Raw genomic sequence first — 23,016 nt, 5'->3', positions numbered from 1 at the left:
CAAATGGTTAAACATCCCTGCTGGTATAATCTTGCAATTCTACATGATTTTGGGTGCTGCAGGAGAATTGATACTGCCCTGCTGTTCTTGCCATTCTGGAAACAAAGGTTTGAGTTTGGAAATTCAGTCTCCGTTACAGATAGCAGTTCCACCTTCCTTTATTTCAAACTACTCCTGTATTTGTTTGGTACTTTGGGCATTGACCAGGCCAGCTCTATGGGGCCAATTTATAAAAATACTTATGTGGAAGTCTTGTTCCATTTTAGAAAACGCTCTGTGGAAGAGCTCAGGATTTCTTGCACCCTTTTATCCTGCTGTAGCAGCTGAGGGGGATACCCAGGGCTCCATCCCCGCGGGGGAGGCTGTGCGGGCACGGCCCGGGAGCCGCAGCGCCGCTCGCTGCTCCCTCAGCGATCCGCCCGCGGGGGAGGCCGGGCCGGGCTGGGCCGGGCCGGGCCGGGCGTGGCGGAGGCGCTGCGGGGCCGCGGCGCCATGCCCGCCGCCGTGGTGGAGTACAAGGGATGGAAAGAGGGCTACGGCTGCGGCTACTGCGGCGCGGCGCGGGGCAAAGTGTCCGCGGGTGGGTGAGCGGGGCCGGGGGTGGCGGCCGGGCCGGGCTCGGAGCTCCCTCAGCCCCGCCGCGCTGCCCGCGCGGAACATGGCGGCGCCGGCGCTTCCTGCGCGCTTCCTGCGCGCGCCGCCCGCAGCAAAGATGGCGGCGGGTGCCGCTTCCGGGCGGCCCGGGGCGCTGAGCTGAGGCGGGCGGGGATGGCGGCGGGCGGCGGCTCGCCGAGCATCGTCGAGTTCTTCGGCGGGGAGGATGGCTACCGCTGCGGCTACTGCAGGAGCGACACCGGCAACCTCTCGCACGGTGCGGGCGGGGCGGGCTGGGAGCGGGGCCGCCCGCGGCTGGCCGAGAAGCGGCGGGGCCGGGGAGGGCGGCCGGGGGTGCTGCCGAGCCGCCGCCTGTCCCGGCTGCCCAGCGGTGCTCCCGAATGAGTGTGACAGGACTGAGCAGCGATTTTGTGTTGTTTTCCTTTTATATTTCTGGGAGTGGGAGGTGCAGAGGGGAACTTAGCGCTGGTGTGGTCAGAGAAATCTGGTTGATTGCGTCCCAAGATTTGTGTTGGGCTTAGGGTTTTTGCATATAACGTGGTTATTGAAATCAGTCATTACGGTGTACGTGTCAAATCTTTGAAAGACGTCTAAGCAAAGTGGCCATTAGCTGCTCAGATTTGCAGTAACCACAGGATAACAGAATGGTTTGTGTTGGGAGGACCTTAAATCGCACCCAGTGCCATTTCTGGGACACTTTTCCCTGCCCCAGGCTGCTCCAAACCCCATCCAGCCTGGCCTTGGGCACTGCCAGGGATCCAGGGGCAGCCACGGCTGCTCTGGGCACCCTGTGCCAGGGCTCAGCACCCTCCCAGACAGGAATTCCTTCCCAATATCCCATCCATCCCTGCCCTCTGGCAGTGGGAGCCATCCCCTGTGTCCTGTCCCTCCATCCCTTGTCCCCATCCCTCTCCAGGAGCCCTTTCAGCTCTCTCCAGGTGAGCACCCCCAGCTCTCCCAGCCTGTCCCAGAGCAGAGGGGCTTCCAGCCAGTTCTGCAGAGTTTGTTGTATTTTAAAGCCAAACCACGGTCAGTCAAGTGTGCTGCTGTGTTATTTATTGCAGGTATGTGGGCACATTCGATGACAGTTCAAGATTACCAGGATCTCATAGACAGAGGATGGCGAAGGTACACTGGAAAAGAAAATACAAAGCCATGTTGTTGGTTGAGATTAAAGTTAGAATCCACATTTAAAGTTTAGATCTATAGAAAAACTTAAATATCCATGAGTAATTGAACTATTTGTCCAGTGCTCTGTGACCTTTTGTAACATGACACTGTCAAACAGGAAAATATTCATTGATTTTACAAAGTTAATACAGTCAGCAAAGAACTGAAGAACTTGCTCTTTGACTTTTCATCATGAAATGTTTTGATGTGATTTTTATAAAAAAGCTTCTTCATTTATTTTGTAACATAAACAACAAAAAAAATCAATGCATATTTATTATTGTTTCAGAAGTGGAAAATACGTCTACAAACCTATCATGAATCAAACATGTTGTCCTCAATACACAATAAGGTAAGAAACTCAAAGTACACTTTTGTAAGGGATTTGACCACTTCAAATATGTTTCACCATTTATGTTTGCTGCTTGAAATACATCATATTTAAGAAGCTGATCTACTTTTAATGATACTTTGAACACTAAATATGTGCTCTTGGGTTTGTGCATAGGGACATCAGCAGCTCTGGGATATTTTGCTGTAAGGAATCTTGTCTGTAACCCACAAACACTGCTTTGAGAGGTTAAGAGAGGCTTACATTTGTATTTTAGTAATTCTAGAGATACATAAAAAACATGCCATGAGGGCTGATATTATTCAGTAGAAGACAAGGTCATTTCATTATCTCAAAAGAGTTGATAAAACATTTGACAACTCTGTATAGGGAAACTTAAGAAATAAATAGAGATTACAATGTAATTTTTGTAAATGGTTCCTTAACCTTTTTTTTCCTGAAACAATCTTTCACAAAAGAAATGTTCTTTTTTTTTTTTTTTTAGGTGCCGGGCTTTGCATTTTCAGGCCTCCAAGTCCCACAAGAAGGTTCTGAAGAAAATGTTGAAATTCATTACCAAAGGAGATGTTTCGAAAGTAGCGAGTGAAGGTAGGAAACACTGAGTGTTTGAAAACCAATACTGATGGAAGGAGGATTTAAATTCCTGCTTGAGTGGTCAGATGGCAAATGGGCTTTGAATTATTTGTGTAGACCTCTGGCTGGGCTGTTCTTGAGCACTTCAGTAGCCCAGAAGGCAAATAGTTCAGGTGGCTGGGGTTATTGAAGAAAATATTTCCTTACTTTTTCCACAGAGCAGCTTATTTTCCTGGGCATGTCCTCACTTTCTAGCTGGGTGCTGTAGAGAATTAGATGCTGTTTTTACTTCTATCATGAAACTGATAATCTGGAGAGGATTAACTAGAGCAGATGGTGGCATAGAAAAGGAAGAGCAAACAAAGAGGGTTTTTCCAGTCACCCTCCATTTATCTAGCACCAAACCTAGCAATTCTTCATGGTGGTGAAACTTGTATTGGTTCTGAATTATTATAATCTGCTTGTTTTGTATGTGTGATATGCTAGGTTTGTTTGAAGTTATGGCTTGAAATAGTTGGCTGTCCAGTTTTAGTGGAGAAAATAAAGCTGTTCTCAAAAATGAATTGATGTTCATAATTCAGGATCATAAAGAAAACTTTGTTTTCAGACTGTTGCAATAGTCTCTTTATCTATGGGAAAACATTTGTAAATTTGGAAACTAGTTAATTTAATATTAATTTTAGTTGTGGAAAGTGTGATCTGTGGTTGTACAGAGAGAAATTCACTCATGCATGTTTTAATTATTGACAGAAGAGCCGATGGATTCCCATATAGAGGATGTAGCCTCGTGTGATTTTCCATACAAAAGCGAGTCTCAGGTCAGTCAGTCTGAGCTGACTCCCTTGGCTGTGGATCAAGCTGAGAAGGTGGAGAATGAAGATAAGGACTCAGGAGAAACAAAAGAAGAGGGGAATGAGCCGAAGGTGGAATCGGATTCTGTTCAGATCTGTGCAGACAAAGACACCCCAGTCCCTGCAGAACCATCACATTCAGCTAAAGCTGTTCATGCACCACCCAAGCCAGGTAATTTCTGGTAATAATTGGAATATGCTGTCATCATTTCACATCTTCTTGAAATCTCTTCTTTTTGTCTTGCTTAGTAAGTTTATAATTGTTTTGTTTTATTCCCTGTGCTCCTCTCAGTTTAGAATTACAGTGTAAAAAACGAGAGGTGCTGGGTGTTACATGTAATACTGTAATTTATATTTTGTTACATTAAAAAGTTATATTTATCTTCTTTTCTTCACCTTAAGGAAGACTGAATCTCTAAGATCTGAAAGTAAAGAGGGGAGATTCAGAATAGAATTTTTTTATTATGAGGTGTCCAAGGCCAAGTGGATGGGGCTTGGAGCAGCCTGGGACAGTGGAAGGTGAACTTTGAAAGGTCTCTTCCAGCCCAAATAATTCCTGCTGCAATGGCTGCTTTCTCTTGGGGCATGGATGATTTCTGCAGGAGGATGGTAAGGGCTGGGTAGATTATTACCAGAATAATTTATTTAAGGTGGAATTACTGACAGACACTTTGTGGCCCAGAGGCTGCCCAGCCTTGTTTTACAGATCTTGTTTCCCATTTTGTGTAGCCTGTTCTGGCAAATAAAGGGGATTTTCTTCATTGTGGTTTACTGGTACATGGTAGGGAAAATCCTATTGGAAACTTGTGGCTTTAGAGTTTCTGCCTGTGTTGGGACATCCTGCTAATTCCTGATTTCACTCATCTGTTGCATGTTGTGAAAGTATTTAGGAGAAGGAAGTACTTTTGTCCCCTTCCGTGGAATTGCTGCATTCAAGTGAAATAGAGTGTTTTTTCCTTAATAATCACTCATCCCTATTGGATCTGATTTTCATCAGCCAATAAGCAATTTTTGCATCTAAATAAAAGGAAAATTTTCAGAAATGCTTGCTCAGAGAATCAGTAGTGTTGCATAGAAATACTACAGAATTTTTAAAACTGTATTTTATATTTTGATCTTACACAAACCTTTACAACCCTTATATAGTTATTGTTTATATGACTTTTATTATGCAAACTTTCAAAGCTCTCTTATTTCAAATAATAAATTAAAAACTTTGGCCTATGTAAACTTAGTATTGGAAAGAAATGAAGTGGCTGTTGACAGCAGATGGCAGACTTGGGTAAGGAATAGGAGTGTAAAAACCTGCCAGTGCTTTGGAAAAGGTGAGGTAAGGTCTTTAGTTAGGTTAAGAATAGCTTTGAGTCAAACTTTAAGGACTGGAAATGCAGATAAGTAACGTTGTAGTTCATTTCAGGAAAAAAAGTTTACTTTTACAGAGCATTAATATTCATTAGTGTGCTTCTTTCTCGTGTTTCTAAAGATAGAAGAGAATATAAGTGCATCAGAAAGCTTATTTAATTTTTTTTTTTAATGCTAGCTGGTGTCACAGGTCAAATTTAGTTTAAAATTTTCCAGATAGAAACATGTTTAGTTTTCATCTTGGAAAATGTAGACTTAGTCAGTAATAAGGTTGTTTAATTGCATTTTTATTCCTTTATAAACAAAACGGGTCATTGTCCTCTCGGAATAATGGTCTGTTTCTGCACAGTTTCAGATAGAAAAGAAGGTTTGCTTATATTTGTGTAGGCACAGTCACTGCTCGAAGAAGTTTTTCTTGCTAATTTACAGCTTACAGAAGATCCGAGACACGAAACAGATCCCAGTACAGATGAAGCACTCATTCTTCAAATATACCATGAGAGTTTTAAATAAACTCTTCCTCTGACTTGTTTGCCTGAGGACAGGTCACACAGTGTCTGTAATTCCCTCATGTCTTTGGATCTGTGTTGCTTTACAATTCACAGTTCTTGTATTAATAAGGAACAAATGGATCAAGATGGGAAACTGTGCATAGGTTTGACTTCTCCTTTTAGCAAGTACCACTTCACAAATAGAATTCTATAAATGACTGACCTGTTAAAGATAGAGGTAACCTGCAAAAAGTGAATTTATTGATTAAAACAGACAATCTGAAGATAGTTTTAGGCAAAGATGCAAAACTTCCGTGGCCTTTTCCATTACATGACCATAATAGCATCGGCAGCATTTCTACATCCTGCCTTTGGATTGCAGGTGAGAAAAAAATAAATGCTTTATTTTGGGGTATGTGTCTTTACAGAAGTCTGTGGTGCACGAGATGCAGAAGAACAAATCTCTGTGATGTTGTGGTTGTATTTTTGTCCTTCAGTATTTCAAGGTTTTAAATACACCCGTGGCTTTGGGGTGAACTGGTCAAGGTGATTCCAGATTAGTGCAGCAGTAAGTAGCTGTGGGAGAATCCCTGCATTAGTGTTACCTCAGGTGTTGGTGGTTGTAAATGTGAAAGGCCATGTTGAGTTCAGAGCACAGTCTGCAGTAAATGGTGATTTTAGCCATTTCCTTCCAGCGATGAGGTGAGAGCTGTTTGCTGTCAGATGTGGTGTTTAACTCTTTGCATGTGCCTTTGTAGGGAAAGGGGCTGATCTGAGCAAGCCTCTGTGTCGGAAAGCAAAGGACATCAGGAAAGAGAGAAAACTACAGAAACTCCTGCAGAACCAGACTGGCACAGTAGAAGGCTCTCAACTTCAAGGAGATCAAGCTTTCCTCTTGCAAAACTCCAAATCTAAAACAAACCAGCCTAAAAACATTGAAGACTTTGTTTGTGTCCCTCTACCTGATGATGCACGACACAAATTAGAGGTAATCTCTTGCTCACTGTTGTTGGAGGCAGATGAAAGAAAGGTCTAGTTAAGGAGTTTTTGAAAAGCTTAGGTCTGTATTTATGGCTTTATGGAGTAGTTGTGGCTTAAATCTTGAAATATATGTGGTACTGAATGATGTATATTTATATATATATAGATATGCATAATAGGAGTGTATATAAATATATATATATATATGTTTTTATATAAATTACACACCTATGGTGCAGCTGCACTCTTCTTAACCACAGGAGGGTACTCTTGTACTTCAATGTCCCAGCAAAAGCCAGTTCAGTTACTAAAATAACTTGCAAATTAATTTCATACTGAGTGACTTGAAAATGAAAAGCTTTGAATTTAATCAAGTGTTAAATAATGAGAGAAATTCACTATTTGGGTCTACAGTATATAAATACTTAAACTACCTAAGCTAATGAAACTTTACAAGGAAGCTGCAACTTCATGAAATGAATCAGATAACAAAATAATTGCTCATTACACACATTGTTGGTGTGTGTTGATGTCTTTGAAAGCTGTAAAAATGAAAATAAAAAAGTTTGCTTAATACACTGGCTGCCACTACCTCTATGAGACAGTAATCTGGAAGACTTTTGGACTTTATAACATCTGTTTATTTTAAAACCATTATTCTTGTTATTTTTTCCATAAGCTGGAAAACTAACTGAATGTTTTCCTGATCATTTTCAATGATGCTACTGGAAATGAAAGTATTTGCTGACTAGAAGCCACAAAACTGATCCATCTCCCTAACTCCTTCACATTTCTTGAGGAGTTGTTTAACAGAAGCATGATGGCTTTGTCTGAGCATCCCTTTAGAAGATGCAGGGAGAATTAGAAGTATTAAAAAAAAAATTGCTCTTTGTGAAAATAGAACCATTCTGAAAATTACATAGTTTTTGAAATTATTATGGCCTTAAATATTTTTGAAAAGACACACACTGATGCCTCTGTGGTAACATTCTTTTTCTTAAGGAGCAATAATTTTTACTAAGAAGAATGTTTAATTTATAGATTGTTTTTAAAAATTATTTTTGTGTGTTTAATAGTGATGGTGTGAATACTGGTAACTCTTTATTATGGTTAACTTATAATTGAGTATGGCAACACTGCTTCATCTTCCTCTTTCAACTTCAGAAATACCTGGAAATTCCCTTGGGATTAGTGCCATAAAGACATGGGTTTTGGGTGAAGAGCAGAGATTTGAGTCTTCCAAGCCTTTCAAGTATTTTTCAGTGTAGTGTGAGACTGTGAGAAAATATTTTAATGAGCAAAAAAAAATATTTTTAAAATGATGATCTGCATACTATTTATTGGTATTATTTCCTGAAAATTGTGTAGCTCTTCTCTAGACATTTTAGTTAATTTGCAGTTTGAAAGCCTACTATGTTATTCAGTGTCAATTTAAAAGCCTTCAGTAGCATAAATTGAGCAGGAGAATTAGAAGACTCTTGGCTAATAGTAATTAATTTGTGATGACCTTTGTACAGGAGGGTGAAATTTCTCTCTGTTGTGATGTTTGTGTTATGTATAAATGTATAGTCACTGCATGATATTTTAATAATAAATGTGTTTAACTTCTTCTGAAGGTGAGGGTGGTGAGATCATCTCCACCAAGTTCACAGTTCAAAGCCACATTTCAGGAGTCTTACCAGGTCTATAAACGTTACCAGATGGTTATTCACAAGGACCCACCTGATAAACCAACCATAAATCAGGTCAGAAGGCCAAATTTAATTTTATGCAAAGCTTCCCCTCCAGTTCACATGTCCTGTTTCTAGGAGAAACAAATGTGGATTTTATATCCATTGTATATTCAGGAGCTTGTAAAATATGTATCCAATAAAATCAACATCCTGAAAGTGCAAACTCTTGATATCTCTTTGTTAGTGCCACAAATATTTGGTTTTAGTTGCAGGCAGGAAAGTTATGGATGCTGTTGGGTAAGAAATTGAGAGGGTGAGGCACCTGGAGATAGAGATGGGCCTTAAAATACAAATCCCCTAAGAATTAAAATCCAGCTGGACACTCAGCCTGGTAACTGCTCTCCTTGGTTTTGGTTTGAGTGTTTCCATAAGAAGGACACAATGATCAGGGCCAACATGTGAGCAAAAGCTTGTCACACACACAAATTGTTGGTTTAAGGTTCACCAGAGTGAAATAATTCTCTTCAGTTTCAATTTAAGCCTTTAAAAAGTGACCTGTGCACTCCGTGTTAATTTACACTTTGTTGCTGATTCCTGCAACGAATGGGTGGAGTGTAAGAGTGAACAGTCAGATGTGTTACATCTCTGTTCTAGAGGGGAAAAAAAATTACCATGAGTTTGGAGAAATAGTATTTGTAGGAAGAACAAGTAATTGTGGAATCAGGGCAATCAGTGAGTGATGTACCATTAAAAATACAACATTTTAAGAAGTCTTGAGACTGTGCAATAAAACTAAAATTTGTAGTTGGTTTGTTAGAGATCAGTAAAAATAGGAAGTTATTTTATTATTATATTTAAGGTAGAAAAATGACTTCAGAGGCTTTGAAGTGCATAGGAGGAGATCTTTCACTAGCCTGACCTTCAGAAGCAGATTATCTGATGACATGCACTCAAAACAGAATGCTTGTATTTCCCTTGCTCTGAAGGTGAGGTTAGTACCTGTCTCCTTTGAGGACCCCCAGTTCCAATCATCCTTCAGCCAATCTGCCACTTTATTTGCCAAGTATCAGATGTCTGTACACAAGGACACACCTTCTGACTGTGGGGAGAATGAGGTACAGTTCACTGCATGCACCTTTCTGCCAACAGCTTCTTCAAATGCACAGCTAGATGGTGGGAAATGCTGTCTCTTAGAGCTAACCTGAACATTAAATAATTGAAATTGTCATTTCTGAGGGTTTTTGATGGCAAAATCATCTTCTGCCTTAAAGTTCTTTGGTATCTCTTTTATGTTTCTCCCTAATTTTTCGTGTTGTCGCTTAATCTAACAGGTGAAGGTTTTTAAAATTTCAGTTTTATTCCTATTCCATTGCTAAGCACACTGCTCAACTGGAACTCACCTTTACAGTAGGAATAGTGCAAAAATATCTCACCAGCTGATCATCTGAGGCTTGATGACAATATGCTGCATATGGATAAACCCTGCTCTTAAAACAGTGTTTAGAGAGGATAATCCTAATCTGATAAATGAAAAATAATTTAAAATACTCGTGGGGTTCTGAACAAGCAGCAGTTCTCCATTTCTCAGGAAGGTGGCACAACTTCCTCATAGGCAGAATTAATGAAAATGCTACCTCAGATCTCTCATTTCTATCTACTGCAGATGTGCAGCTTTATTCTTGGTCAGCTAGTCAGGATTTGCTGTTCCTGAGAGTGAACTACCTGCAGAAGTGAAACCTTGTAAACTGGGGCTGTTTTCCAGGAAGAATTATAAAACCACATCATAATTTTTGGCTTCAATTCAAGAGTGTAAGGAGAGCTCCTTTTTTGTGAGATGTCTGTAATGCTACTCTGGAAAGCTATAAAATCCATTTCACTTTGTTTAGTAAAATAAAATGGGTCTCATAACACTAAGTAGTAGTCTCTACCCTTTCATAATTTCTGGCATAAGTGGGTTTAATTATAATAATGTAAAAATTGGAGGCATGCCAGGAGAGACTGAACTATTTACTAGATTTGTGCCCAGCATTACCTGGTCAGATTAGAGACTTGATTTTTCTGCTATGATGGAAGCATTTCAACCTGGAAAGATGTGTTAGGGACAGTCAGGTTTCCACCACCTGAAGGTGTAAAGGCTGTCCTGGCAATTGCTGTTGAATAGGAAGGAGATGGATTTCTGTTCACTGCTAATAGTGTAACAGATTTTTATCTTCTTTTTCCTTATTACTTGCCATAGGGGTTTCCCTGCTTTGCCTTTATCTCCTCTCTTTGGCCTCATGTTTGTGCAGGCTTAGATAATTCCAGGGGAAGCATAAAACCTTCTCTGAAGCATCTATTGAATGTAAATACTTGGTCTGATGCTGATGGGTTTGAATTTCATTTATTTTTCAGCCTTGGTAAATCATATTTAGTGTCCATGAAACTGCCTGGCTGGGAAGGTTTTTTTATTCACAATTAGGAACTAACACTCTCCCTTCGATCAACATTTTGTATTTGATCTCTGCAGGAAGTAAACTGAAGAATGTTTTACACAAAAATGTGTTTTCATGTAGCTTAGAAGCCTTTTTTTTTTAAACACTGAATATGTGTGGGAAGAGAGTTCTCTGTCACTTTGAAGGTACCAAGTAGGGTAAAACTGATCCAAGTTCTTGAGAGGAAGGGTGGCAAATGCTACTTGTAAGACCTCAAAACTTTCTGCTTTCTCTTTTTCAGACTTTTTAATATATTATATAGATATTATGGAACCAAGGAGTTTTTTAAGCAAAGGGAATAAAAGTCTGTCCTATACACAGGACTTTTTATCAGGATAGTAAGAAGTCTGCTTTGTGCTTTAAACTGGCAAATATCCAGGATTTTTTTCACTTTTAATTTGTGCATACTACTCTCTGAGGTTGTTGGGTTTTTTTCAGGGAGAGTACTGCTCACTTTATTGTTCAGAAAGTTTCTAGTTTAGGAAGAGTTTTTAGTTTTATATTTGGCTGAACACTTCATATTTAGAAACCTGCCTATATTTAAATTCAGAATCATACGAAGATTGTTTTGGGACATATTAACAACTTCTTTTGGGAATATATTCTTAGATTGTTGGCATTACAATACACTATCTGTTGCTAGGCTAGTTTAATATTAACCTTATTATATTAAAAAGCAATTCTGAAAATCAATTTAGAATTTTGGTGGTTATTTGAGAATAACACTAAAGGGAAAACTAAAAATACAATAGTAACAAAAAATATATGAACAATGAAGCTGATTTTTGGTCAGTGAGTGTGGAGAAGGCTTTTTTGTACCTCAGTAATGTAAATACAGCTTTCCATCAGGAGTTTATGTGAGAAGGGAGAGTAGAGGAATTTCAGGGAAGAGAATTGTGGAATTGAACTTGTGGGCACTCTCTGGCTAATGCCAGTTTGAGCCCAGTGATAATTGGTGTTTGGTGCCCTTCATGATGCTGAGTTTCTTTAAATTTTGCCTTTTTCTCCTTTCCTTCTTCTGCTTCCCTGCTGAAGACTGCCCTAATTACACACTAATTACAGTGTGTTCATTAAAATAATTGGAGATTTTGCTGGGAAGAATCCTGCAGCACATTTTGGTGATGCAGTACTGATTCCTGAGTGAGGCAGTGGCTTCTGTTTGTTCTAATAAAAAGCAAGGTGGAAACTTGTGCAATCAACTTTTCCCAAGTTCCAGACTTGTGATGAAACTTTCCTTTCTATGGAAGCATCACCACAATCTTCTGTTCCTCTTTCACTGGCAAGGAGAGGATTGGATAAGGTAAAAATATATTGTCTCTCTGCCATGTATGTTAATATTCTATGAGCAGTTTGAAGTATTTCCTTGCTCCTGGAATTAAAACCAATTTAGCTTGCAGGAGAAAAAAAATCAAATACATTTTTATCTTGGCATAAAAGCCACAACTATTTTCTGCATAGTCTTTTAAAATATTCATATGCCATTTTTTTCTTAGTTGGTCTGATAGAAGTTGAATTTACCTTGGAAATCCTCTCACCCCTCTCAGAAGCTTTTGATCACTTGCTGCAGGAGTTCAGCTTCAAAACTGCCCTGGTTGTGTCTGTGCTTTGGAATGGAGTCAATTCCTGGTGTTACACAAACTTGTTGGCACTGAAGAATGTTTATGTCAGCATGTTTGTATTGTATAGAATTGGAGTCCTGAGGAAAAACGTAGCAGACAATTTTCTTACTGAAGTTTTCTGTATAATACTTACTCTTAGATAGTGCTGAGGAAGAATTGATTTTTCAGCTTTCCTCTGTGGCATCACAAAACTTTATTAAGCTACTGTGTAAATGCACGGGCATCCACTGTTTGAGGAATATATGTATTTTTATTATAGTTGTTGGAGAAAATGAGATGAATTAGGGGGAACCTGAACAGATTGTGAAGCTAAAGTATAAATAGCAATGAAGGAGCTCAGATGAAAAAAAATGGGAAATAGGCAGATAGCTGTATCCCTGCCTGTTGGAGAAGTTTATCTAAGGCTGCTCTTGAATTAGCCAAGTTCCTGAGCTGCTCATTTCTGGAAGCTGTTGAAACAATTTGGATTAGTGTTTGTCCCATTCTTTGCATTTCTTCTGACCCTTTATGAAAATGCTTAATGTGGCTTTTTATCTCAGATCCAGAATGATGGTCCCATTTCCAGTATAACAGAGCTGTTATTCAATGTTTTTGTTGTTTTCTTGTTTGTTGGGTTGTTCTAAAAATACTGGAAGATGTAATCATTCTTAGCATGAGGAGCTGTGTCTCTAACATACAAAACCCCCACAAATGTAATCAATTGCCAGGATTTATTTGTTTGGGTTATTTCCTGGCTTAGTGGTGGTTATATTTATTTTGTGAAATGGGTCGAGCTATAAGGAAAAGGAATTAAAATCTTGAAAGCTCAGAAAAACGGAGAAATGGAGACCTCTAATGAAGAGAGATGAGAGTAGGCTGAGCATCCTTATATTGAAAAAACCTTGGTTCCCTGTAGCATCAAGGAGAGATCAGTTGGACCATAAATTATAGCGATGATCAGCATATCAGGAGTAAAATAACTGTGCAAAAAAATCATGTGGGTGAGGGTTTGTCCACCTTTTTTTTTAATTTTTCATAAGAAAAATAATAAATGCTAATGCAGTTTTGTTGTAATAATGCATGCACAGAGAAATAGGTAAATATGGATTTGGAGTCTAATTTTTAAACTGAATAACTTTGAGTAGCCTTTGGTTATATTTATGGGAGAAAATGTGTAGATTAATGTATGGAAAGATGATCTGAGAATAAGAAGAATGGATGTGTGTCTTGTATAATCCCAAGATTTGGCTCTTTGTATGATCCAATTCCACTGGATTTATGGAAGCTGTGTAATGGCTTGTCTGTGCTTTGCTAAGAGCAGTCCTTACCTACAAATGTTTTAACTCTTGCTCAGCACCAAAAATCCTTGTTTCTGGGTAAGAAATGCAGGGAGGGCCTTGCAGAATACAAATCACCTGGAAGATGCTGTGCTCCAGCTCTACTCCAGCTTCAGGATGATTTGTAAAACACCTGGAGATAGATATTTCAGAACATTTAGATCATTTCAGATAGATATTTCAGAACATTTAGATAATTTCAGAACATTTTGCCACGTGAATCTCCTGTGTTTTAGATGAAGCCATGTGATAGATGAAATGATAGGGACAGGTGTGGGGCTGTGGAGGTCTGGATCAAAGATTTTACATGAGACAAATACAGCCAAAACATTTTTTGGCCTTCTCATGCCAAGGAGGACATTTTTGATCCCAATGAAATAATCAGTGTCTAATTTGGATAGAACAGAGGGTGTCTTTAGCAGTTCTTAATGAAGTATCATCTCATCAGAGGCATGACATTTCTGACCTAGTGTCAGAATCCTTTTTTCAGCAGTCTTTGTCTTTAGGAAACCCAGCTGAAGTGTAACTGAAACAAGCTATGTGGCAGCTACACAAGCTAGAAAACATTTCCATAAAAGATCATAAAAATTCTACAGTAGTTTCCAGAGAGAGCAAGAGTGAACAGTTTATTGCTATTGCTCCTGAAGCAAACGTTTTATTTAACTTTTCACAAGGGTTTCATAATGGCAAACTTGTAGAAAAACAGTATCTGTCTGTTCCCTCTGTGAAAGTAGCTGGACTCTCTCTTTGCTTTGTGCTTAGCTAAATATTTGTCTTGGAAGACAAGAATTTCAGGACACACAAAAGATACACTGTTTGAAAAGGTGCAAAAAATTACTGAAATACGTGGAGTGGGGTTTTTCTTTCACCCTCCTCCCTTTTTTTTTTTTTTTTTTTTTTTTTTTAATTGCTTCCCAGGAATCCACTTGAACTAATAGAGAAAACTGAGTGAGTAGTCTAAGAAATGCCAAGGAGCACGTTCTGATCAGCTCCAAACTTTTAGGTCTCCCTAACCTACTTTCCTCTCTTATATTCTAGTGAGAGAATGCTTAAAAATCAATAGAATTTGTGGTTATTTTTAGCCTACTGCACATTTTTATTCAGCTCCTGGAAGCCATGGCAGGACATCTCACTGCATTGAACTTGGATTTTGCATCCTGAGAGCTCTGACTTTAGGAATTTGAATTTCTATATCAGCCTAATGCCTTCTGTTTGTTTGTGTGGCCCTTGTGACTGCAGTGCTGTGGATTCATGGGTTTTATCATGAAATGTCTATAAAAGCAAAAGAATTTAGGCATCCAAACAATTAAGTAACTTGTCCACAGTCATATAATTTCAGTTCAGGTTCTTTTTGTATCTCAGTTTATATCATTCTCAATTTTGCCACTGTAATTTCTAGGTAAATCCATATAAAATTAAATAATCTTTACTGTAATACTGATAAACCTCCAGAATACTGAGAGGAGGCTTCTTCTGAGCAAGAAAGCCACAGTGACTTTTGTCACTCCATAAAGGAGTTGAAATTGTAACTGAAATGTACAATATTCCATTAGTCCCATCCTTTCACTAAATACTACATTTGAGACATGCATTTAAACTTTAAATCCCTCTTGCCTTTGTAAACTTTAAATCTTTCTTCCTAGTTTTGAAGGCTCTTTCTTCACCTTCAGGTCTGTGGATATCTCTGAAACTCTATTGTTTCTGCATGTCTGTATTTTTGTAAGCAGTTGTTGAAAATGCTAGATAGAACCAGCCCTGGGATGTCTTTGATTCCTCTGCTGAACTCTAATTTATTGCCTGGTTCAACAGTGGTTTGCACCATCTTTTCCTTCAAAAATACCACATTTTGTCCCATTTTATCGATTTCTACAGAAAGTTAAAGAATTTAGTTCATTTTTCAGCTCAATTTCAATGTATTTTCCCAGCTAGTTTGTTTTTATTGTTTGGTTTGTTGTTTCCTTTTCCATGGGACAAGGTTGGTAGCAACTTACTGAAACACTGACTTATTTTTATTTGTTCTCTGCACAACTTTATGGTTAAGACTGATTCTCATCAGGCTTTGGTAAGGAAGATTATTTCAATTAAAATATGGCAGCATCGAAGTGATGCATTGGATTTTCAGCCTTTATGACTAGCCACCATTATTTTTTAGTTTCTTTTTAGCCTCACACCTCTGTGAAAAACAAAGCAAAAAAAACATGTGACCGAAATCCTTGGTTTATTTTAATCCTATTCAGAGATTGGATTTTTAAACACAAAAAGAAGGAAGGCCCAAGTTCTGTATCCGTTGCTTATCCTTCTGTATCCCAAAAAAAGGGCAGGTATTCAGCTTTCCTTGGCAGGAAATTGCAAATATGAGCAAACTCTGAATACTGTCAAAGGGGGAATGATAAATGAATGTTTTTTGTGGAAGATCTCAGATAATTGTGCAGCTCCTGCTGCTGACACCTGGAAGGTTTCCTGAGAAGGACCTGGTGTCCTCCTGTGACATCAGGAACCTTCCCCTGCAGAATCTGCCAGGTGAAACCCATTCCAGTTCAGCACCTGAATCTCTTCCCCTGTGTAAAAGGGAGCAGCTGTTAACTCTCTGCTTTATTACCTCTTTTTAAAGCTGTGCACGTGCTCTTACTTCAGCAAGAAGCTTTGGGTTGAACCCAACCTGCTTTTTATTTTTCTGCCCTTTTTTTTTTTCCTCCCTTTAATTTCATTCTCAGTGATGTGTTTCTTCTTAGTTTTATTAATTATGTTTAAACCTACTCCCTGTTGTTGAGTTGATTCTTTCTGGCAGCTGTAATTAGCTTGCACCAAAGTAAAAATGTTGTGGATTTCTTATATATATTATAAAGCTTTTAAAAGTTTATGTAAATCAGTTGGAAATTAAAATTAGAAAAGCATGTCTTTGTGGAAGGAATTTGAATTGTGTTTGTGTGACATATTGAGTTATTTTACATACAACATCAGCTTTTGGCTGTATTTCTTTCATGGTTTATTGAATAATTTTTAATTGTGTTCATTTTTAATCCTGCACTGTTAGATGAGTTTGTTAATTTAGAAGCTGAATCTAATGTTTTCTTTTTTTGTACAAAATATATAGACTAGTTGAAGAAAATTACCTAACCTCTGAACTTCACCAGGTATCATCAGGTGAAATAATGTACAACAAGGCTTGCTGTGCTTTTTTTTCCCCTTAAGATTGTGATACAAACTCAGGTGCAGTAAAGAATTTTTTTCTAGCAGCTGTAATAGCAGAAGTTGTTAAACTTCAAAAGTTCCCCTTCAGCCTCAGAGCCAAGGGATTGGGCAACAGGGCCTGGAGAATTGATAAAATTATTTGGAAAGTGTCATGGGCTCAGATTTCTCACCATAGGGTTTAGTTTGCACCATACAGCTAAAGTTACAGATGAAGAACTATTGGGGGTCTTCTGACATGAAAATTAATTACACGTGGTTTATTTTTTCTGAAATCTGCACTTTCTAAAACCACTGGCTGTAGGGACAGATGCACTCATAGTGTAGGAATTTGTAACTGTATTTTTACTTCAGGAAAATAACAATTCAAAATCTTAATTATCTCTTTTTTCTTTAAATATTATTGGTGGTTTTTTCCCCTTATCCACCAAACCAAAATAATTCTACAATTAAATTAAGATGCCACAGTCATTTGTTCTTCCAAACTCTGAGTAGAGTGATAGTGAGTAGCTCTGAAATGGTAAATTACAGGAAATGTACAATCCCCTGCCTTCACCATCACAATAGAGAAATTCAGTGTTCTTCCATAATTTCTGTGTCCAAAGGTTTCTTATCAATCCATAGATCAGCAGGACGAGATAAGTAAATTGAGGCAGGAACTGATATTGTTGGCGCTTTTTATTATCGCCTGCCTTCCTCTCCTCCCCTTCCCTGGGAAAAACGGGGTGGCTGACAAGCAATCACCCCATTTTTTTTGTATTCCTCTCTAATTAAGCTCAGAACTTAATGGAATTCTTGACAACAAAATCTTGACAACAGTCAGGTTTTTTTTAGGGGTCTGTATGTATTCTTTTTATCTAACTTTTAATTAAAAATTCCTATTTACTATTACATTACAGTGTGGGAACTGCTGGCTTATTAAATCACCCAGCCATTACAAGAGGGGGAATTAAACTGTGTATTAAAGTAGTTATTTAACAAGGGAATGGTTGGGGTTAAATACATACCAGAACTCTGCAACGTGTTCAATGTGGACTCCACCAATAAGGAAGTATTTGTATCAAATGAGTAAATTACAGTGAGTAAATAAACATTGTATTTTATTACTCTAAGAATGTTGGACAAGCTCCAGATCATTAAACATTGCCTTTTTGAGTAATTATCAGCAGCACATCATTTTGTATTTAGTCAAAAATCCAGATCTGAAATGCTTGCACTTTCAGGAGGTTGATTTTCTGTCTTTTCTTTGCCCTTCCTCTTCTTTAAAATTAAAATGAGCCTGCTTTTAATTTTGAATGTAAATTAATTGATTTCTGTTAAGAAGTATGAGGGCCTCAGCCCCCTTGCTTTGGTGATAGGGGAGGTATCAGTGGAACAGTGGGAGAATACTCTCTGTTGCAAGGAGTCAGAGGAGGATAATGTGTAATTTAAAATAAAGGACGCAGAAACAGACCTGTGTTAGAGGGTGATAATTCTCTCACATCACCTTTTTAAAAACCATCTCCTGATTTATAAAAAATAAAGTACTTTGCATAGTTAATTATTATATTTATTTGTACTTCTAAACAAAATGTGAGAGTTTAAGGGTTTAAATGAAATTTCCATAAACAAAGTTTAATGATGCTTTTGACTGACATGGATTTGAAAGAGTGTATTTGACTATTAATACATCCTAATGCATTGCTGATGGTTTTCTTTCTTGTTCTGCTTTGCATCCTGGGGCTGTTTTCTTGTTACTGTTGAACCCACCTTGGTGCAGTTCACACGATTCCTCTGTGATTCCCCTCTGGAGGTATGTATTCATTCAGGATGGGAGTTTTGAAATTAATGTCTTTAATTAATTTTGTTTAATGAATGTATGAGTGTCCTCTCTGCTCTCTGCAGACAGCCAGCCATTGTTAGAGTTGGTGGAGGTGGCTGGCACAGAATTCTTGTCTCCAGCAATTGGTAAGGAAGATTCTGCTGTGTTTCCACAGGAGCCTGAGGACTCCTCTGCTGGGTAATAAATTCCCACTGAATTTCATAGCACTGCATTTAAAAATAGAAGGACAAAAGGCCGTGTCTTTCATGGTTTTCTCTTTATTTCTATGAAAAGAAAATAATGAATTACTAAATAACTTGCTAAACATGTATTTGACTACAATCTGAAGTAAAAGTTGAGGAGAGATGCTGTTCCTTCATTTCAAATGAGCAAACTGCCCTGGATTCCTTGCAGTGTCTTTCTTGTTAGTCTCAAAGAGCTGAGGACGGCGTGACTGTAATGAAATTGTCAGGTTATAGTAATTACACTGGTAATTTGATCTGTCGCACTTTGAGTGAATCCATGTGTGTAGAGTTTGTTGCTTTTCTCTGCTGAGTCCACTGGCCTTTGCATTCCTGAAAACTGAAGAGTAATAGAGCTCATTAGACTTTATGGGAAAAGGGCTTTTATCACCTCGTCAACTCATGCAGCAGACTGCCATTATAGTCTTAATTTTGTATGGCTACGTAGATGTTGATGCACACTGCCCTGCCAGGTTTATACCCATATTGTTTCTTACAGACACTTTTTATTGACATTTCGAAGCTTGAATTAAATTTTGTGTGGCACCACTACAGATGTCTTCAATTAGATGAAGTTAAATAAAAGGGGTTATATATCAGAGGCCAAGGGATTCTTGAAATTCTTTATTCTGAAACAGTTGCCACAAGCTGTAGTCTGTTTACTCTTTTGAACAAAAATAATTTAAAATAAAATTTAAACCTTAAATATTTTCAATTTGTAATTTTGGAGTTTTTAATGTTATCATTAGCTGCAAATAGTATGAACACCCAAACTCTTCCTGTCTTCTTTATTTCCTCATTTTATTTTTTAGTTTAGTTTCTGTTTTGGCTATGGGCTCTGGCAGAAAAAATGAATGCTTTAAGAAAAGATACAGCATGAAGTAGCAGAAAACCAGGCAGTTTTCTAGCAGTAAACAGCATAATGCAAAGTGAATTCTTTGAGGTGTTTTTTTATTCATCTTTTCATTTTCGAAGCTGCATTTAACCATTTGCCATTTTACCAGTTCCCACAGGCAGATGTGGGATGGTGGTAATGGTTCAGCACAGTGGGAGGATTCCTGGGAGAATGTTCCAAGGGGAATCCAGACTGTTCAGGGTGATTCACCTTATTTTTGGTGCTCAGTGAGTGAGGGAGACGTGAGGGGCCAGTTGTGTCAGCATCACTGATGTCACCTCAGTGTTTGTCCTGCCCAAGTTGCTCCATCTTGCCCTGAAATAGCAGCTGGAAGGAGCCTCAGCCCTTGGATGGACTGTTAGGCAGTTGAGGGATAATTTTGTTTTATTCTCAAAATGTTCTCTAATTGCTTCTTGGATTTTTTTTCCTCTTGATTGATGTTAAGCATTAAACTGACAATTTTTTACAACTGTTGTCAAAATCATCTCTTTGAAAGAGCTGGTGATTTATGCCCATTGTTTTGGGTGTGCCTATAGCAATATGTTTTCCAGCATGCATTTATGCTCCATGGGTTTATGAACATTTGGTATCTCCTCTGCCCTTTTGATCACTCAGGATCTTTCTGGAGCTATTTACATTTAGTTCTTTTTTAACCATCCTAAATATTTCAAAATCATCATCTTGGTTTGCTGCAACATCATTCAGAGAATGTAATAGATCCAGCAGGATGGAAAGTGATCTGTTTTCTGTTATGGAAATGATCATTTGTTCTCCTGCTAACCATGCTGAGATGCTTTTGGATTCTGAAGACCTGAAAGATGTTTGTGAATCTTGATCTTTGCTCTTCAGAAAGAACATGAATCTCTGCTTTGCATTGTGTTATTTATTGATAGGTTTTAATTTTTAGGAAATCTAATAAGGGAGACCATTACGAGCCTGTAATTCCCAGGATCACCTTCTTAGAAGGTGATATTTAATTCACATTTGATGCAGTTCAGCTCAAATTCTAGACTTTCCCAGTCAGGCACAGAATATGCAGAGTGTCCTACTAATCCCAAATGAAAGTAGGACAGAGCTCTGGAAAGGAAATGTGTTGCTAACCAAGAGATAGAAATCTACCATATGGCAGGTTTGTGTGTGTGCCATTGGGAAAGGAGCTGCTGGAATTAATCACTTTGCTTATTTGGCAAATAATTTCCACTAGAGCAGAGAAGTCAAGGGTTTCCTGGCTTTTTTTTTTTTTTCCCCTTTGATAGCATGAATTTAATATCTCCCTCTTCCTTCCATGCACAGCAAAGGGTAAAATGGAAAGGTAGAAAATAAGAAATTTCATTAAACCTCCCAGAAAAAGAATAATCATGCATTCTACAGGCAGGACCCATTTTTGGTAATTATAATACAGAAATTTTTATAATCATTATAATAAGCAAAATACCTGTTAATATTAAAGACTGACTAATGTGCTTTGAAGAAATTCTAGTGCTCTCACCATCATTGAAGTTCAATTATAAGCAGTTAGTACACTGAGGTACTAATTGGGCAATATATAATGCCAGTTCTATTAAATATTTAAATTTTAATAATGGGTTATAAAATGTGAGCAATCAAGCTAGCAGGATATGAAGACAGGTAGAATTACCATAGAATAGGTTGAATTTTTCTCTGCATGACAGTGTAAACATTGGAGAGAAAATTGTGGTTTCCATTTTGTCCTGGATTTTTTCAGTATCATCAGATGATAATAATCCATTGTATTGAAATAGGACTATAAACTGTTAATTCTAAATACTTTGGTCCTTCTGGATTGATTCCAGTGGATAATTGTGGGTAGATAAGATAAGCCCTTTCTGGTGGGCTTGCTCCCCTGGTGTCACTGGTGTATTTTCCATCACCCTTGACAAACACGGTCCCAGTGGAGATGTCAGTGGTGTGAAACGGTGTAGCCTGCTTCAGGAAAATGTTTCATACTCTAGACCTGTTTCAGGTCAAATTGCTTGGATAGTGCACAGGAAATCGAGTTAAAGGAGCCAAGTATTCATTGAGAAACGGGAGAAAATGTAATACTGACAAGCATTACAAAGGATTACATTGTATGAGAATTTCTGAAGGTGGAGGGAAACCTTACTCTTTCTAAAATGTTATTTGCTTAATGTAACAGAGATCCCTGTCTGTTTTGCCTGAAATCAGTGCTGTGCTCATTATGTTTGTTCCAGAACATAGACTCTCTTATGTTCATGACATTTCACTGTAATTGCATTAGTGGAACAACTGCAGATTGGGCATTACCAAAAGTTTTAACTGATGTTAATGCTCAGTTTGCAGAGGTCCAGTGACCAAATCCATGTGCTGCTCTTTGGAGGTTTGGGGTCACACACAGACACAGCATTTGTTTAACTTCAGAAGACTGCTTTGAGTGAAAATCCTTTCCACGGTGGCTTAGACTATCTTCTTTAACATTCATTAAATCCTATATGATGAATTTTTGATAAAGACAGAAAATCTGTTTTAACTGAAACTTATTTAAGCAAATCTGTGTTCTATTACCAACCACATTTCCCCATGGCTTTGAGATGTTTCATTTTTTTGTCTCTGACTGCACTCTGAGAAGGGAACTTAACCTGAGCTGGGAAATCCTTAGAGAACATCTTTTACTTGACTGTGTCCCTGCTTAAAAATGCTGCCACTGACTATGTGATTTCATTTGATTCTGTTGAAAAGTTGATGATACTGAATGAAACCATAACTGTTGGGTAAGTGGGCTTTACCTGAACAAGAAAATCTGAATTTAATATGCAATATCTGGGTTTAATCTTCTCACATACTGTGGATGGAGCTCTCAAATGTTTCATCATGTCACTTTTAGAGTGGTTGTAGCTCCACATTTAGTTTCCTGGTATATAATTATATAAAAATTCAAACATATTGTTATGTGGCCTTTATTTTGGGACTTGCTGGTTGGGTAAGCCAGTTGAAATAATTTTTGTTCACGTGATTGATTTCTTTTGACACATGTGGTACCAATTAGAGTAACTTCTCCTGCCTATCATCTCTTCAATCAGGGCTACTGTATCAAAATACTTGATTAAACCCACCTTCTGCTGATGTAATGCAAAACAGTTGGTAATAGCAGGCAATATTGTCAGATTTATTGAGTGAGAAGCAGCTTTCTGAAGACCTGGCAATGCAGTGAAAAACATGACTAGATGGATAATTAAGTTGAGCACAGTGGAATTCAGGATTAAAGTAAACTTGACGTGGGAGAAAATGGCATGCCAGAGTTGGTTGTGTAATACAGTTTAAATTAGGGAGATCATTTTCTTCTTAACTTCAAGCATCAGTTTCTGGCTCGAGGTGCTTTACCCCATCCAGAGTCAAACTTGAGTGCACATCCAAAACCACAGCACACAACAATAGC

The 23,016-nt window shown here is 38.2% G+C and overlaps 1 protein-coding gene across 5 annotated transcripts in view; it reads left to right on the top strand.

Annotated features, from left to right (window-relative positions):
• Positions 1-426: 426 nt before the first annotated feature.
• The window catches only part of ATE1 (arginyltransferase 1), a 68,200-nt gene continuing 45,610 nt past the window's right edge, over positions 427-23,016 (top strand). The window contains exons 1-8 of one of the 5 annotated variants that reach the window (XM_030276557.4): positions 427-580; positions 1,680-1,743; positions 2,075-2,137; positions 2,622-2,725; positions 3,461-3,733; positions 6,173-6,402; positions 9,055-9,183; positions 18,423-18,455. In XM_030276557.4, the coding sequence (XP_030132417.4) occupies positions 493-580; positions 1,680-1,743; positions 2,075-2,137; positions 2,622-2,725; positions 3,461-3,733; positions 6,173-6,402; positions 9,055-9,183; positions 18,423-18,455 (984 nt within the window). In that variant the 5' untranslated portion in view covers positions 427-492. Of the gene's footprint in view, positions 581-672; positions 872-1,679; positions 1,744-2,074; positions 2,138-2,621; positions 2,726-3,460; positions 3,734-6,172; positions 6,403-8,011; positions 8,141-9,054; positions 9,184-18,422; positions 18,456-23,016 lie in introns of those variants that run through there. The other 4 variants (XM_030276556.4, XM_030276554.4, XM_030276555.4 and 1 more) reach the window with 4 other exon arrangements.

The sequence above is a fragment of the Taeniopygia guttata genome, chromosome 6 (assembly GCF_048771995.1).
Source record: "Taeniopygia guttata chromosome 6, bTaeGut7.mat, whole genome shotgun sequence".
Taxonomy (NCBI): Eukaryota; Metazoa; Chordata; class Aves; order Passeriformes; family Estrildidae; genus Taeniopygia; species Taeniopygia guttata.
The sequence above is the reverse complement of the archived record's forward strand: the minus strand, read 5'-3'. Positions and strand labels throughout refer to the sequence as shown.